This window comes from Saccopteryx leptura, chromosome 1 (genome assembly GCF_036850995.1).
Source record: "Saccopteryx leptura isolate mSacLep1 chromosome 1, mSacLep1_pri_phased_curated, whole genome shotgun sequence".
NCBI classification, from domain to species: Eukaryota; Metazoa; Chordata; class Mammalia; order Chiroptera; family Emballonuridae; genus Saccopteryx; species Saccopteryx leptura.
Window position 1 is genome coordinate 75,519,893 of NC_089503.1, and position 17,580 is coordinate 75,537,472.

General features: G+C 37.3%; 1 protein-coding gene across 2 annotated transcripts in view; it reads left to right on the plus strand.

Annotated features, from left to right (window-relative positions):
• Nucleotides 1-17,580, plus strand: part of NAALAD2 (N-acetylated alpha-linked acidic dipeptidase 2) — an 88,983-nt gene that overhangs the window by 57,908 nt on the left and 13,495 nt on the right. For both annotated transcript variants that reach the window (XM_066360716.1, XM_066360717.1), the window contains 2 exons: nt 8,602-8,683; nt 9,109-9,201. In XM_066360716.1, the coding sequence (XP_066216813.1) occupies nt 8,602-8,683; nt 9,109-9,201 (175 nt within the window). The remainder of the gene's footprint in view (nt 1-8,601; nt 8,684-9,108; nt 9,202-17,580) is intronic.

Here is a 17,580-nt window from a genome sequence, read left to right on the forward strand (position 1 = left end):
CCCAATTACTAAAATTAACCCGTGAAATCTGCGCACCCTCAGTTCTAATTGATAAGATCTCTCTCAGTTCACCGACCCAAGACAAGAGGCGTGATATTTTTTGGTGCCTCTCGCTAAAGGGGCGGGGGCAACTTCTGATTGATAGAGCCTCCATATTCAGGGATAAACGCTAACAAGAAGGACTTGGCAGATAATAAGATCTATACCACACTAGTCGCAAGCAGAGACTAGTGCCTCTTCTTACCGGCCAAAACAGGCTACAAAGTGTGGAAAGCCTGGGTTGAGAGGTCCAACGGAATGCTAGGCGCTGAACAATCACCTTGACAACAATTGACTCCCACCCCCGCCTGATTACACTGGAGGCCCTGACTGTCAGAGCCCTTCCCAGAACCTTGCACTGAGTGGGGATAGAGTGGGGATTTCCCAGCTCTTTGAGTCTCTTACTCCCCAGGCAGAAGCAGTGGCAGCCTTGTGGCTGGATCGCCAGGCTGCTGGTTCGGGAGGGGGGGACTGGGAGAGAGAATCCACGAAGGCGAACTCTCTCGTCGTTAGACCCTGCAGACGCCGGCAGGCCTTGACTACCAACAAGACTAAAGCCAATTGTGTGACATTGCCATAGAACCCCATCACCTGCAAGTCCCTGCCTGGGTGTGGCGCAAGGGCAGGGCCTGGGGTGCAGAGTCGCCGACTGGGAAGAGGGAGAGAGGAGAAGGAGGAAGAGGTTGACATCTCAAAATCAGGAAAAATCCACAGACTTTGCAGCTTGTTCCACTGTTTGTTGGTTTTTTTTTTTGTTGTTGTTGTTGTTGTTTGTTCCTTCTATCCTATTGCCTTTATTTCCTCCACCTCAGTCCTTCTATTCTCTGCCCATCTTATGCTTCCCTTTTCTTGAACTACACTACCCATAAGTGTTACATTTTATTTCTCTTCTTCATCCTCACCCTCCTTTGGGGTTATACTCCAGGACACTTAATTCTCACTCTCTCCTCTTTTGTTTTTTTTGCCTTATTTTGTTTTTTTCTCTTCCTTTTTTATTTCTTCCTTCGTTTTTCTCTTTTTCTTATTTTTTCCTTTCTATTCGTTTTTTCTTTTCTCGTTTTACTTTCCTCCCATTTAATCCTCAATCACGAACAAATTAGTTAATTTGGGACTCAAGGTTTTTTTTGGCTTTGTTTTTCTTTTTCGGTTTTGTTTTTGTTTTTTTCTGGTTGGTTTGTTTTTGTGGCATTTTGGGTCCTCCCAACCCAAGGTCTCCATTGTATTTGGTCTTTGCTCCACTTAATACAACGTATCTTTACTTATTATTTTTATTTTTTCTTCTTGATTATTCCTTTTTTTGTCCTTTTTTCTGGTTCCCTCTTGTCCCTCTCATTATATCTCTTGGTTGACCATCACCCGCAGGCAGATCAACTTATGCTTGTCTAAGATTTTCTTCCTTTTTTTTTTTTATTTTTTATTTTTTTATTTTTTTATTTTTTTTATTTATTTTTTTATTTTTTTGCCCCCTTGAACTCTTCACCGCAAACCAGGCCCTCCATTATAGGCACGATATTTCCCGGAGGAGGGGAGAGGAGGAAAGGAGAACAAAGAAAAAAAAAAGGGGGAAATAATAAATTATTACTGCTTTTTTTTGTGGGGTGTTTTACCCTTTGTTTTTCTTTTTTTTGTTTTGTTTTTTTGTTTTTTTTTGTTGTTGTTGTTTTTTTGTTTTGTTTTTTTTGTTTTTGTTTTTTACTTTTTACTCTTTATTAATTCTAATTAGTGCTATCAACAAGACCACCCTCAGATGCCAATAAGAAAGAGGAAATCGAATATTATGGATACAAAAGAAAGAGAGGTAACACAAATAGATGTGGAAAAATCTATGGAGAAAAGACTTAACATATTGGAAGCCTTGGAGCTAAATGACAGAGAATTTAAAATAGAAATCTTAAAAATACTCAGAGATATACAAGAAAACACGGAAAGGCAATATAGGGAGATCAGAAAACAACTCAATGAACACAAAGAATATATTACCAAGGAAATTGAAACTATAAAAACAAATCAAACAGAAATGAAAAACTCAATTCACGAACTGAAAAACGAGGTAACAAGCTTAGCTAGCAGAACAACCCAGATTGAAGATAGGATTAGTGAAATAGAAGACAAACAACTTGAGGCACAACAGAGAGAAGAAGAAAGAGACTCAAAAATAATAAAAAACGAGAAAGCCCTACAGGAATTATCTGACTCCATCAGAAAGAATAACATAAGAATAATAGGTATATCAGAGGGAGAAGAGAAAGAAAATGGAATGGAGAATATACTCAAACAAATAATAGACGAGAACTTCCCAAGCCTGTGGAAAGAACTAAAGCCTCAAATTCAAGAAGCAAACAGAACACCGAGTTTTCTTAACCCCAACAAACCCACTCCAAGGCACATCATAATAAAGATGACACAAACCAATGACAAAGAAAAAATTCTCAAGGCAGCCAGGGAAAAGAAGAGTACAACATATAAAGGAAGGCCTATTAGATTATCATCAGATTTCTCAGCAGAAACTCTACAAGCTAGAAGAGAGTGGACCCCAATATTTAAAGCCCTGAAAGAGAGGAACTTTCAGCCAAGAATACTATACCCATCAAAGCTATCCTTCAAGTATGAAGGAGATATAAAAACATTCACAAATACAGAAAAGATGAGAGAATTTATCACGAGAAAGCCCCCACTCCAGGAAATACTAAAGGGGGTTTTCCAACCAGATTCAAAGAACAAAAGAAAACAACACCACAAGTAACAGCTCCACCAAGAACACAATAAAACCAAACTTAAACTGTGACAACAAAGGAAAAAAAAAGGGGGGGAGAGAATGGAGATTAACAGTAGCAAAGGACGATGAAGTGCAGAAATACTCATAAGATAGGGTACTACAATGAATATGGTAGGTACCCTTTTCATTACTTAATGGTAACCACCCTAGAAAAAACCACCACAAAAACACATGACTTAAAAAAGGTAGCAACAGAGGAAAGAAGTATGGAACACAAACAAACAGAAACAAATGATAGAAAAACAAAAGAGAAGAATCAAACTAGATACAAAACTAACAGAAAGCAATTTATAAAATGGCAGTAGGGAACCCACAAGTGTCAATAATTACACTAAATGTAAATGGATTAAACTTACCAATAAAAAGACACAGAGTAGCAGAATGGATTAAAAAAGAAAATCCAACTATATGCTGCCTGCAAGAAACACATCTAAGCAACAAGGATAAAAACAAATTCAAAGTGAAAGGCTGGAAAACAATACTCCAAGCAAACAACACCCAAAAAAAAGCAGGTGTAGCAATACTCATATCTGATAATGCTGACTACAAGACAGAAAAAGTACTCAGAGACAAAAATGGTCACTTCATAATGATTAAGGGGACACTGAATCAAGAAGACATAACAATCCTTAATATATATGCACCAAACCAAGGAGCACCAAAATATATAAGACAGCTACTTATTGACCTTAAAACAAAAACTAACAAAAATACAATCATACTTAGAGACCTCAATACTGCGCTGACGGCCTTAGATCGGTCATCCAAACAGAGAATCAATAAAGATATAGTGGCCTTGAACGAAATACTAGAACACCTGGATATGATAGACATCTACAGGACACTTCATCCCAAAGCGACAGAGTATACATTTTTCTCTAGTGTACACGGAACATTCTCAAGAATTGACCATATGTTGGGCCACAAAGACAATATCAGCAAATTTAGAAAAATTGAAATTGTACCAAGCATATTTTCTGATCATAAAGCCTTGAAACTAGAATTCAACTGCAAAAAAGAGGGGGAAAAACCCACAAAAATGTGGAAACTAAACAACATACTTCTAAAAAATGAATGGGTCAAAGAAGAAATAAGCGCAGAAATCAAAAGATACATACAGACAAATGAAAATGAAAATACGACATATCAGAATCTCTGGGATGCAGCAAAAGCAGTAATAAGAGGAAAGTTCATATCACTTCAGGCCTATATGAACAAACAAGAGAGAGCCGAAGTAAACCACTTAACTTCACACCTTAAGGAACTAGAAAAAGAAGAACAAAGACAACCCAAAACCAGCCGAAGAAAGGAGATAATAAAAATCAGAGCAGAAATAAATGAAATAGAGAACAGAAAAACTATAGAAAAAATCAATAAAACAAGGAGCTGGTTCTTTGAAAAGGTCAACAAAATTGACAAACCCTTGGCAAGACTCACCAAGGAAAAAAGGCACAGGACTCAAATAAATAAAATCCAAAATGAAAGAGGAGAGATCACCACAGACATCATAGATATACAAAGAATTATTGTAGAATACTATGAAAAATTATATGCCACCAAATACAACAATCTAGAAGAAATGGATAAATTCCTAGAACAATACAACCTTCCTAGACTGAGTCATGAAGAAGCAGAAAGCCTAAACAGACCAATCAGCAGGGAGGAAATAGAAAAAACTATTAAAAACCTCCCCAAAAATAAAAGTCCAGGCCCAGACGGTTATACTAGTGAATTCTATCAAACATTCAAAGAAGACTTGGTTCCTATTCTACTCAAAGTCTTCCAAAAGATTGAAGAAGAAGCAATACTTCCAAACACATTTTATGAGGCCAACATAACCCTCATACCAAAACCTGGCAAGGATGGCACAAAGAAAGAAAACTACAGACCAATATCTCTAATGAATACAGATGCTAAAATTCTAAACAAAATACTGGCAAACCGAATACAACAACATATTAAAAAAATAATACATCATGATCAAGTGGGATTCATCCCAGAATCTCAAGGATGGTTCAACATACGTAAAACGGTTAATGTAATACACCATATCAACAAAACAAAGAACAAAAACCACATGATCTTATCAATAGATGCAGAAAAGGCTTTTGATAAAATACAACACAATTTTATGTTTAAGACTCTCAACAAAATGGGTATAGAAGGAAAATATCTCAACATGATAAAGGCCATATATGATAAACCATCAGCTAACATCATATTAAATGGCACTAAACTGAAGGCTTTCCCCCTTAAATCAGGAACAAGACAGGGTTGTCCACTCTCTCCACTCTTATTTAACGTGGTGCTAGAGTTCTGGCCAGAGCAATCAGACAAGACAAAGAAATAAAAGGCATCCATATTGGAAAAGAAGAAGTAAAGGTATCACTTTTTGCTGATGATATGATCCTATACATCGAAAACCCGAAGGACTCCACAAAAAGATTATTAGAAACAATAAACCAATACAGTAAGGTCGCAGGATACAAAATTAACATACAGAAGTCCATAGCCTTTCTCTATGCCAACAATGAAATATTAGAAAACGAACTCAAAAAAATAATCCCCTTCACGATTGCAACAAAAAAAATAAAATACCTAGGAATAAACATAACAAAGAATGTAAAGGACCTATATAATGAAAATTACAAAGCATTGTTAAGGGAAATCGAAAAAGATACAATGAGATGGAAAAATATTCCTTGTTCTTGGATAGGAAGAATAAATATAATCAAAATGGCCATATTACCCAAAGCAATATACAAATTTAATGCAATTCCCATCAAAATTCCTATGAGATTTTTTAAAGAAATGGAACAAAAAATCATCAGATTTATATGGAACTATAAAAAACCCCGAATAGCCAAAACAATCCTAAGGAAAAAGAATGAAGCTGGGGGCATTACAATACCTGACTTTAAACTATATTATAGGGCCACAATAATCAAAACAGCATGGTATTGGCAGAAAAATAGACACTCAGACCAATGGAACAGAATAGAAAGCCCAGAAATAAAACCACATATATATGGTCAAATAATCTTTGATAAAGGGGCCAACAACACACAATGGAGAAAAGAAAGCCTCTTCAACAAATGGTGTTGGGAAAACTGGAAAGCCACATGCAAAAGAATGAAACTCGACTACAGCCTGTCCCCGTGTACTAAAATTAATTCAAAATGGATCAAAGACCTAAATATAAGACCTGAAACAATAAAGTACATAGAAGAAGACATAGGTACTAAACTCATGTACCTGGGTTTTAAAGAACATTTTATGAACTTGACTCCAATGGCAAGAGAAGTGAAGGCAAAGATAAATGAATGGGACTACATCAGAATAAAAAGTTTTTGCTCAGCAAGAGAAACTGATATAAAAATAAACAGACAGCCAACTAAATGGGAAATGATATTTTCAAACAACAGCTCAGATAAGGGCCTAATTTCCAAAATTTACAAAGAACTCATAAAACTCAACAACAAACAAACAAACAATCCAATAAAAAAATGGGAAGAAGACATGAATAGACACTTCTCCCAGGAAGAGATACAAATGGCCAACAGATATATGAAAAAATGCTCAGCTTCATTAGTTATTAGGGAAATGCAAATCAAAACTACAATGAGATACCACCTCACCCCTGTTAGATTAGCTATGATCAACAAGACGGGTAATAGCAAATGTTGGAGAGGCTGTGGAGAAAAAGGAACCCTCATTCACTGTTGGTGGGACTGTAAAGTAGTACAACCATTATGGAGGAAAGTATGGTGGTTCCTCAAAAAACTGCAAATAGAACTACCTTATGACCCAGCAATCCCTCTACTGGGTATATACCCCAAAACCTCAGAAACATTGATACATAAAGACACATGTAGCCCCATGTTCATTGCAGCACTGTTCACAGTGGCCAAGACATGGAAACAACCAAAAAGCCCTTCAATAGAAGACTGGATAAAGAAGATGTGGCACATATACACTATGGAATACTACTCAGCCATAAGAAATGATGACATCAGATCACTTACAGCAAAATGGTGGGATCTTGATAACATTATACGGAGTGAAATAAGTAAATCAGAAAAAACAAGAACTACATGATTCCATACATTGGTGGAACATAAAAATGAGACTAAGAGACATGGACAAGAGTGTGGTGGTTACCAGGGGTGGGGGGAGGGAGGACATGGGAGGCAGAGAGGGAGAGAGTTAGGGGGAGGGGGAGGGGCACAGAGAACTAGATAGAGGGAGGCGGAGGACAGTCTGACTTTGGGCGAGGGGTATGCAACATAATTTAATGACCAAATAACCTAGACATGTTTTCTTTGAATATATGTACCCTGATTTATTAATGTCATCCCATTACCATTAATAAAAATTTATTTAAAAAAAAAAAAAAAAAAGATACACAGTACTATAAAGGAGCACAAAGAGGTAGCAATGACTTTTTAAATATTATTACATAAGAATTAGTAATCTTCAGAAAGTTATGATGAGCAGCAGATACCAAGACCTAGAAATAAATGGAGCAAAGAAAATTGTGTTTAGATTAGTATGGGAGAGAATCTCTGCAATGATGGGGGAAATGGGGGAAAAAATGGAGACAGAGCAGGGCCAGTAGAAAGATGGATATTCACAGCTGCATGGCTATCCAGAATTCAGTCTCTTCTGAAATGCCCAGATTTCTTTTTGGTGAATTACCTTTTATCACTCTGTATAAGTCGGGGTCCAGTTAAGAGAGAAACCACAGTTGTAGTGTAAGGTTGATTCACCTATTTACCCTCTTAAGGACCCAGTCTTATACAATAATGCTTTTCTCTCTATATTCCCTAACTCTCTATCTTTAGTGGTGACTCTATCAACATTAAACATTTTTATGTCTTAGAATTCTGTCTTAAAATTTCCTCTCTCGGTGTGCCTGACTTCACAATCAAAACTTTTCATTTAGTGCCAGGAAAAAATAGTTCCTTGAATGTTTTAATGAAGGAAGGAAAGAATGAGGATGGATGGATGGTCTACACTCCCTGTCTCCAGGTCTTCCCCTCCCACTCAGCACACAAGTGCACTGGCTGGTGTTCCCACTATTCTACTGAAATCACTATTATTGCCCAACTTTCATTCACCTGTGTACTAAGTCTCAGGGACACATTTCAGTTCTTACCTTAATTTGTATGCTTCACTTGAAATTTAAATTCCTTTCTTCGATACACTTTGTCCTCAGTGCCCATAATATCTATTAGATTATTTGTTTGTATGTGGTTTAAAACAACAGCAACAAAAATGAAAGTTTATGGAATATCTAGGGATAAAAGGACCTTGTTTTGTTATACTGTATGTACTTACACTGAGTGTAATACAGTAGGTCCTCTAATAATGTTGTTTCACTCAATGTCATTTCATTATAACATAGGTAAGATGCCTATGGAACTTAAGTCTTGTTTTTATCAATTAGCCTATGGTAAAACTGGTTTTGTTATATATTGCTTCGCTTAAAGTTAGAAAACCCATCAACAACATTAAATGAAGATTACTGTACTTACCAGCAGTGTGAAGCATGTATGTCCTAAACCCTATTTTCTTAAGACCCAATTTAGCCATTTTCTATTTGATACATTATTTTTATTCAACATTTTTAAACAATTTCCATGGTTCTACAAGAAGGTTCAATAGAAAACTGGTTTCAGTATTATTCAGTTGTATTAACCAGGAACGGGAGGGCAGGAAAGTGAGCCTCTGAAATATGGAGCACTGTGCTTACTCATTTCCCTCTGCTTTTCTATTTTTGAAAGATTCCTTATTTTCTGCTGTGAAAAACTTCTCAGAGGCTGCTTCAGATTTCCACAGAAGACTTACAGAAGTTGATCTTAATAAGTAAGTTCTAAATGGAAAGCTTCCCTACTATACAAAAGCATTCTGGCTATACTCATAAGCATTCAACTCTAAATCAGTGCTACTCAAGTTCTGGTCTGGAAACTGGGATCATCAGCCTTTCCTTTATACAGTGGTCCCTTGAGATACAAACACACAAATTTAAGATAGGGTCTGTGACTCGGTCCGTATTTTTGTTCAAGATCTGAGCAAAATTCCGAGATACAAGTCATGATTCGGGAAGCTGCCGCTAGTTGGTGCATTGGAGCACGGGTCCAGTATCAGCAGTTTGATATACGAGTTGACTGACTTACGAGTTCGGTTACAGAATGAATTAAATTCGTATTTCAAGGTACCACTATATAATATTATTTTAAAATATGGCTCCATAGTTAAGAGTTATGATTATCTGTTTCTTGTTCTCAAAGTCCCATTGCAGTGAGAATCATGAATGACCAACTGATGCTTCTGGAAAGAGCATTCATCGATCCACTTGGTTTACCAGGGAGGAAGTTCTATAGGTAAGGAAACAACCGGTGTCCCACTAGAGGACACCACAAACCTCACCATGACCAAAATCAGCATACCCAAAGTCTGTTTTTACACTCTGTGTGTGTGTATTTTTCCAAAGTTAGAAGCAGAGAGGCAGTCAGACTCCTGCATGGGCCCTACCGGGATCTACCTGGCAAGCCCACCAGGGGGCGTTGTTTCTTTGTGGTTAGAGCTATTTCAGCACCTGAGGCAGAGGTCATGGAGCCCATGGCCTCCTCAGTTCCCCGGGCCAACTTTGCTCCAATGGAGCCTTGGCTGCAGGAGGGGAAGAGAGAGATAGAGAGGAAGGAGAAGGGGAAGGAAGGGTGGAGAAGCAGATGGGTGCTTCTCCTGTGTGCCCTGACCAGGAATTGAACCCAGGACTTCCACAGTCTGGGCCAACGCTCTACTGCTGAGCCAACCAGCCAAGGCCTGCTTTACACTCTTGGCATCAGATGAGTTCAAGGTGCATATGTATACTGAGAGAAACATGACTAAGATTGTGCATAACAGTATAATTTGTATTGTCAGAAAAATTTTCATATTGTTTATTGCTTTGCTGCAGATGTCAATTATAAATGATATTAAAGAACTCTGCAACAAAAATCTTAAAAGGGATCTTATAGCTCATATGGCTCAACTTTCTACATAGATCTTTTCTATAAGCTCTCAGATATAGGCAAACCTCATTTTACTGAGCTTCACATGTTGCCTTTTTTTTTTTAAACAAAGACAAAACTTTCCACTAGATAAAAGATTGCAAAGCTCACTTTACGGCAAAGCTTGCTTTACTGTGGTGATCTGGAATTGAACCTATAATATCTCCAAGGTATGCCTGAATGTAGTTATCCAACCTCTGTTTGAATTTTCTGATGACAGGATGCTTACTTACTACCTCTTGAGGAAGTCTGTTCCTTTTAGGAAAGGTTATGTGATAGATTTCTTCATAAAGATCTATTTCCCTGTAACTTTAACCCCTTTGATACTGTTCTACTCTCCAAAAGTAATTAGCATAAATATACATCAATTTTCACTCAACATTTCAGCTTTTAAAGATGGCTCTCCTGTTTCGCCTAAAGGAACTGCCTCTTTTTCTACCTGGACCTCTATGTCATGTTTTCTTTCAGTATCTTGGCCATATTCTTTCGGATAGTCTCATTTTTCCAGGTGTCTCAAACTGTGTTTCCTTGGTGGCAATTAGCAAGGTCCTACCATTTAGAATCAGAATGTGTTCTAGTTTACTTACACATGTGTAATTTAGAACAAGTCACTTCTAGGGTATTTTCACATGAAGTAAGCTGGTCAAAACTGCTATTTTTATAAGGCTGTTTATAGGTGTTTATCATCAAATAAGATACATGAAAAATAGTTCTATATGTTGCTTTTCTTATAAATATTAGGGATTAATATTACCATTTAAATAATTATAGACACAGGATTTTCCAGCATAGCTCTACCACATACTAAGTATAACTTGGTAAATTATTCCTTTAAACCTTAGTTTCCCCAGCTGTAAATGGAGATTATAGCTGCTTTCACCTCACAGGCTTGTAGATTTAAGATAGGCAGGAAATTTAGCTCAGAAAGAGAAACACTCAGTAAATGGCTGCTATTTTTATAAAATCATAAATAATAGGGATGGACATAAGTATCTGTTGATACAAATGAAACAGCCAAGTATTTACATATGTCATTTTAATCCTTACTTCCCTATTAGCCTATCTGTAGATATTTTTTATATATTTCTAAGCAAATATCTCTTGTCAAAACAAATTCAGGCTCTATAGAAGCAAATAGAATAAAAAGGCACAGTGTCCCCTCAGGATTCCCTATAATCCATACCCAGACATTTGTTATTTTCTTCAGAAAAAATCAGGGTTAATAATTTAGTGTGAAATTTTTAATGCATTTATGTTCACATGTATATATATACTACATGTATATTGTACAACTTGATTTTAAAAAATGAAAATAGTGATGTTTCTCTATTATACAGTTGAAACTTGGACAACAAAGATTTAACATGGGTTCACTTATACACAGATTTTTTTAAATAAATGTCTTTACTATTTTTGACCCTGGCTGAGAGTTCGCTGATATGAGGGACTGACAGTATGCATTGATCCATACCTTTTTATATAGGGAACTTGAGCATATGGATTTTTGGTATCCACCAGAGCAGGAGTTTCTGGAACCAAACCTGCCTGTATACTAAGGATAGTTAAGTTTTTGAGGACTCAAAGTTATACATGGATTTTCAACAGTGTGGAGAGTGGTGTCCTGAACCCCCACCTTGTCAAGGGTCAGTTGTTATGTATTTTAGTTCTTTCTCATCTACTGCACAGTGGCAGCTGTATAGCTCACATGTGTAAGTTATTTTTTACTCCTTCCTGAGTTGTTTTTCCTCAATTATTTGCTATTATGAAAAGTACTGCCACTGGATGTCCCTCTATGTTATTTGGATGTTTTAATAGCTCTATAATTGGTACCTAGGATTTCAGAGTCAAAGGGTAAACACATTTTAAGTTTAAATAGGTACTAAACTACCCCCTAAATAGACTGCATTCTGTTTTTAAAATATATTTGGAACTACTAACTGAATATTAAGACTATCTTCTGAAGCTAGGGGAGAGGCAGTACAAGACTGTGACAAAGGAAGCTTTGAACTTAACTTCCATGGACACACTGACTCTGTGTAGCTGCATATGGAACAATGCACTATGAAAAAGACCTGAAAACTACCCAACCAACTCCACCTCAGGCCAGTGAAAGGCCACAATGATGCAGATAGGAGAGGCAGAAAGTTACTCTCGTCGTAAACCCTGGCCCCAGTGTAATGACCCATAACCAGGAGGGAACTCACAAACCAGGAGTTTTTTCATGAGAATATTTCATGCCCCAAATCAGGCAACCCAACTGTTAAACTTGAGAGATGAGCCCTCAAAACATCTGATTTTAACAATCAATGGGGCCCACAGTGTGAGACCCAAAGGACTATAACAAATGGAGAAATGGCTCTTAAGTGACTGTGCGGACTCACCACTGGGGCTAGGGAAGAAGCAGCCCTTTGAAAAGTACCCCAATTTTATGTGAAAGAATAATTTGCTAACTTTAAACACTGGCCAAAGAAGGAGACACCTGCTGGGATCCTCTCTATAATGGAGGCTGACAGGTGCCATTCTGCCTCTCCCTTTGCTAAAGCTTGTGGCTGCCATATTTTTTCCCCTTTCATCAGCTGGCACCATTTTTATGCTCTCCCTCTGCCCAGCTCCAGAGTACTAGTATCTCCTGCAAGGGAAGTTTTATAGTATCTGCATTTGGTACCTTGGTTTTTATAGCTGCTGCCTAGGGGCTTGGTATTCAATACCACAGTTCAATCAGATAGTTCTTGGACTTCCACCACCACCAGGGTACTACACTGCGGTCTCTCTACAAAAGCCTATTTGCTTGACCAGGACCTGAGATACAAGTTTCTGGTCTGACACACCTATAGAAGCCTACAGAGTTGATCCCAGGTAATGGAGGCCAGTGGAAGCAATATTCGTGCTCTCCTTTTGCCTCACTTCAGCTTGATGATTTCTCCCAGAAAGGAATAACCTTGTCTGGCACCCTGTTTTTTGTAGCTACTGCCAGAGGAAAACCTTGCCTGGCTCTGGTGGCTAGAGAGGCATATGCTGGCAGGCCCCACAGGACTGTAACCAACAGAGAAAGAATTCTTAAAGGACTTCCATCCTTACTGCACAAGAGGCAACAGACCCAGAAGCTCAGTCTTTCAGTGAAAAAAGTCTAAGCTTATCAGTTATAGCCTGAGGGGTAGATTTCCAATTAAACACCTATCTGAGGGCTATCAGTAACCCTTACCAGATATATCGGGTGGCTGGTGCCATCTCTGTGCTTTTCCTTGCTGTGGTCCAGAGTGTCTGGTCTCTTTAATAGAACCTCTTACATGTGCCTGATGACCCCTGGTTTTATACAACATAAAAAGTGGTAACAGTATGACATCAAAAACATAAACCTGTGGTGTGTAGGAGAGTACATGTATTCAAATTTGTTATTTTCAGCTTAAACATACTCTTATAAATGTAAGTTGTAACATATTAGCCTCATTGCAACCACAAAACAAAAACCTGTAGTAGATACAAATGATAATGAGAAAGAACTCTAAGCATACCATTAACTAGTCATCAAACGACAAAAGAGAACACAAGGAGAACAGAGGAACTGAATCAAAAACAGCAAAATTTCAGTGAGTATAAAGCAATATTTACTTTAAATATAAATGTACTAAATTCTCCAATTAAAAAACATTGTGATGAAGGGATAATAAAACAAGACCCATGTATATGCTGCCTACAAGACACTTAGTTATGAAGTAAGAACACACACAGACTGAAAGGGAAAGTTAAAAGATATACCATACAAGTAGACATCAAAAGAAAACGGAGTACCTGTACTTATATCAGACAAGACAGAATTCAAGCAAAAAATGAGAAAAAGAAGGGCATTATATAATAAGAGTCAAAACATCAAGGAAATGTAACAATTGTAAATATATGTGCCCTCAATATAGGAGCCCCTACATATATGAATCAAGTAATAATAGTAGGGAACGAAAGATGATACTTACATAAATAGATAAACCACAGATCATCCAGACAAAATCAGTAGGAATACATCAGCCTTAAGCAACACACTATGCCAGAGAGACTTAAAAGATATACATAAAACATTCCACCCAAAAGCAACAGAAAACACACTTGTTCAAGTGTACATAATGCATACTCAAGGACAGATCATATAGTAAGCCACAAAACAAGTTTAACACATTTAAGAAGATTGAAATCACATCAAGCAAATTTCCCAACTACAGTGGTATAAAAACAAAACTCATTTATAAAACTGGAAAATTCATAAATATGTGAAGTTTAAAAAACAAGCTACTGGCCTGACCAGGCAGTTACGCAGTGGATAGAACATTGAACTAGGATGCAGAGGACCCAGGTTTGAAACCGTGAGGTTGCCAGCTTGAGTGTGGGATAGACATGAGCCCAGAGGTTACTGGCTTGAAGCCCAAGGTCACTGGCTTGAGCAAGGAGTCACTCGGTCTGCTGTAGCCCCCCCACACACAAGGCACATATGAAAAAGCAGTCAATGAACAACTAAGGTGCCACAACAAAGAATTGCTGCTTCTCATCTCTCTCCCTTCCTGACTGTTCCTATCTGTCCCTCTCTGTCTCTGTCAAAAAACAAACAAAAAACCACACTACTGAATAACTAATAGGTCAATGTAGAAATCAAAAGACTAATCAAAATATATGGAGCAAATGGAAATATAACATGCTAAAATTTATGTGATGCAGCAAAATTAGTTCTAAGAGGGAAGTTCACACGATAAATGCCTATCTCAAGAATAATCTCAAGTAACCTAACATTATACCATAAGGCAATAGAAAAAGAGTAACACAAAAATCTCAGAGTAGAAGGAAATAACCAAGATCAGAGCTGAAATGGAGACCCAAAAAACACTAAGATCTCCCTCATTTAAATAAAAAATAAACCTTTAGCTAGACTCACTGAGAAAAAGAGGGCTCAAATAAAATAAGAAATGAAAAAGGAGACTTTACAGCTGATACCACAGAAACACAAAGGATCATAAGAGACTACTAAGAAAAATCATATGCCAATAAACTGGACAGTTTGGATAAATTCCTTGAAACATAGCCTCTGCCAGCACTGAATTGTAAAAAAGTAGAAAATCTGAATAGACAGATTAGTTCAGGACCAGACAGCTTCATTGGTAAGTTCTAGTAAACATTTAAAGAATTAATATTAATTTTTTCAAACTCTTCCAAAATGAAGATGAAACTCTTTCAAACTCACTTTATGTGTCCACCATTATTCTAAAACAAAATCAGATAAGGACATTAGAAGAAAACAAAATTACAGGCCAATATCCTAATGAACATAGGTATAAAAATCCTAATCACAATATTAGCAGATCAAATTCAACAGTACATTCAAAGGATTATACACCATGTTCAAGTGGGACTTATTCCAGGGATGCAAGAATAGTTCACCATATGCAAATCACATACCACAGTTAACAAAATGAAGGATAAAAATCATATATCAACAGATGCAGGAAAAGCATTTGATAATATTCAACATTCATTTATGATAAAAACTCAAAAAAGTGGGTAGAGAGGGAACATATTATAATCTCATAAAGACCATATATAACAAGCTCACTACCATAATATTGAATGGTGAAAAGCTTTCAATATTCTTTTCAAGAATAAGACAAGGAGGGACAGTCTTGCCACTTTTATTCAACATACTAAAAAACCCTAAAAACCCTACCAAACCTATTAGAATAAATAAATATAACATTGCAGGGTAAAAAAATCAATATAAAAAACTTGTGTTTCCATATACTAACAATGAATTATCAAAAAGAGAACTATAGAAAATCTCATTTATAATAATAATAAATAGAACGAAACACCAGGAAAATATTTAACAAAGGAGGTAAAGACCTACACCAAAAACTAAAACACTGTTGAAAGAAATTGAAGATAACACAAAGAAATGGAAAGACAGTCCATGCTCATAGACTGGAAAAATTAACATTAAAATGTTCATATTACTTAAAGGAATGTATAAAAATCAATGCAGTCATTATCGAAATCCCAATGGCATTTTTCACAGAATTAAAACAAAAATTCTCAACTTGTATGGGACCACAAAAGACCCTTAATAGCCAAAGAAATCCTGAGTAAAAAGAATAAAGAAAGATTTTTCATTCTTCCTGATATCAAACTATATGACAAAGATAAAGCAAAACAGTATGACACTGGCAGAAAAACAGACAAAAATCAATGGAACAGAATAGAGAGCCAGAAACAAACCCACGTATATACTGACAACTAATTTATGACAAAGGCACCAAGAATATACAGTGGAGAAAGGGATATCTCTTCAATAATTGGTGCTGGGAAAACTGGACAGCCACATGTGAAAGAAAAAAAACAGAACACTATTTTACACTGTACAGAAAATTAACTCTAAAGTCCTGAAAGTATAAAATACAGTGGTACCTTGAGATACGACTTTAATTTGTTCTGTAACTGAGCTCGTAAGTCAGTCAACTCGTATATCAAACAAATTTCTCGCATTTAAAATAACTGAAATAGATTTAATCCACTCCAGCCTTGTGAAACATCCCCAAACCATCCTCAATTATAAAAGACATAATTTTAATTAAGAAACACACATGTAGACCACACTACAGTAGAGGCGAGCTTCAGTAAGATGGCAGCAGAGTAGGCAAATGCACAGACTCCCAGCTCACACCACCAAACTGGATTACAAATTAATTTAGGAACAATCAGCATGAAAAAACAACTCCGGACTACAAGACCAGCTCTCAAAAACCAAGGAGCAAAGAAGAAGCCACACTGAGCCTGGTAGGGAGCACCGATGATGGTGAGTTTCCCCTGCTTACAGGAACAAAGGGGGTGTGAGTCTGAGAGCCCAGAAGGGCTCTCATTCCAAGGAAAAGAGTAGTAAATATCGTTCACAGCCACTTGCCTGGGGACATGGGAACGAGGTGTGCTGAAAGGACTGGCTTATCTTCCAAAGGGAAAATGGGTTGAGAGAGACAGACAGTGACTGGCAGAGGAATGCATGGGAGGACCTGAGAAGCTGACTCATCCAGTGCTGGAGGCGGCCATAGCTGGGGGAGGGGTTAGTCCTTCCACATAACACAAGACTAAAATGCTTCTGGATCATACATTTCCAGACATCTCTCCAGCTCCAATCAGCGCAACAAGACACAGCTGAAAACCAGAAGTGGGGAGGAGGGGGCAGTAACTCAGGTTTCCATGAAGATCTGAGATACACCACCCCCTACTGAAGCAGAAAAAGCACCCTGCCTCCAGAGAGAGTAACTGGCAGATCAGGCCTTCAGAGTCTCAGGTTACACCCACTGCATTCCTGGATACAGTTTCAAATAAGCCCCCTGCTGAGATCAGTAAACAAGACTACAACTGAGAAGAAAACAAACAAATCAAGACTTCAAAGCAGCCCAAATCCAAAAGTGGATTACAAACAACAGCTGATACCAACCCAAGAAGACCTAGAAATAACACAACTGAAAATTGGAAGCAGACAACACCAAACCTAGACTCAACCAGCCCTACAAACAACACACCCAAACACAGAGACATAATGAGAAGACACAGAAGAGCAATCCAAATAAAACCCCATGAGAAATCTCCAGAAAAGGAACTGAGTGATACAGAAATAACCAAACTGCAAGATGCAGAGTTTAGAATAATGATTGTTAGGATGCTTAGGGATCTTAGAAC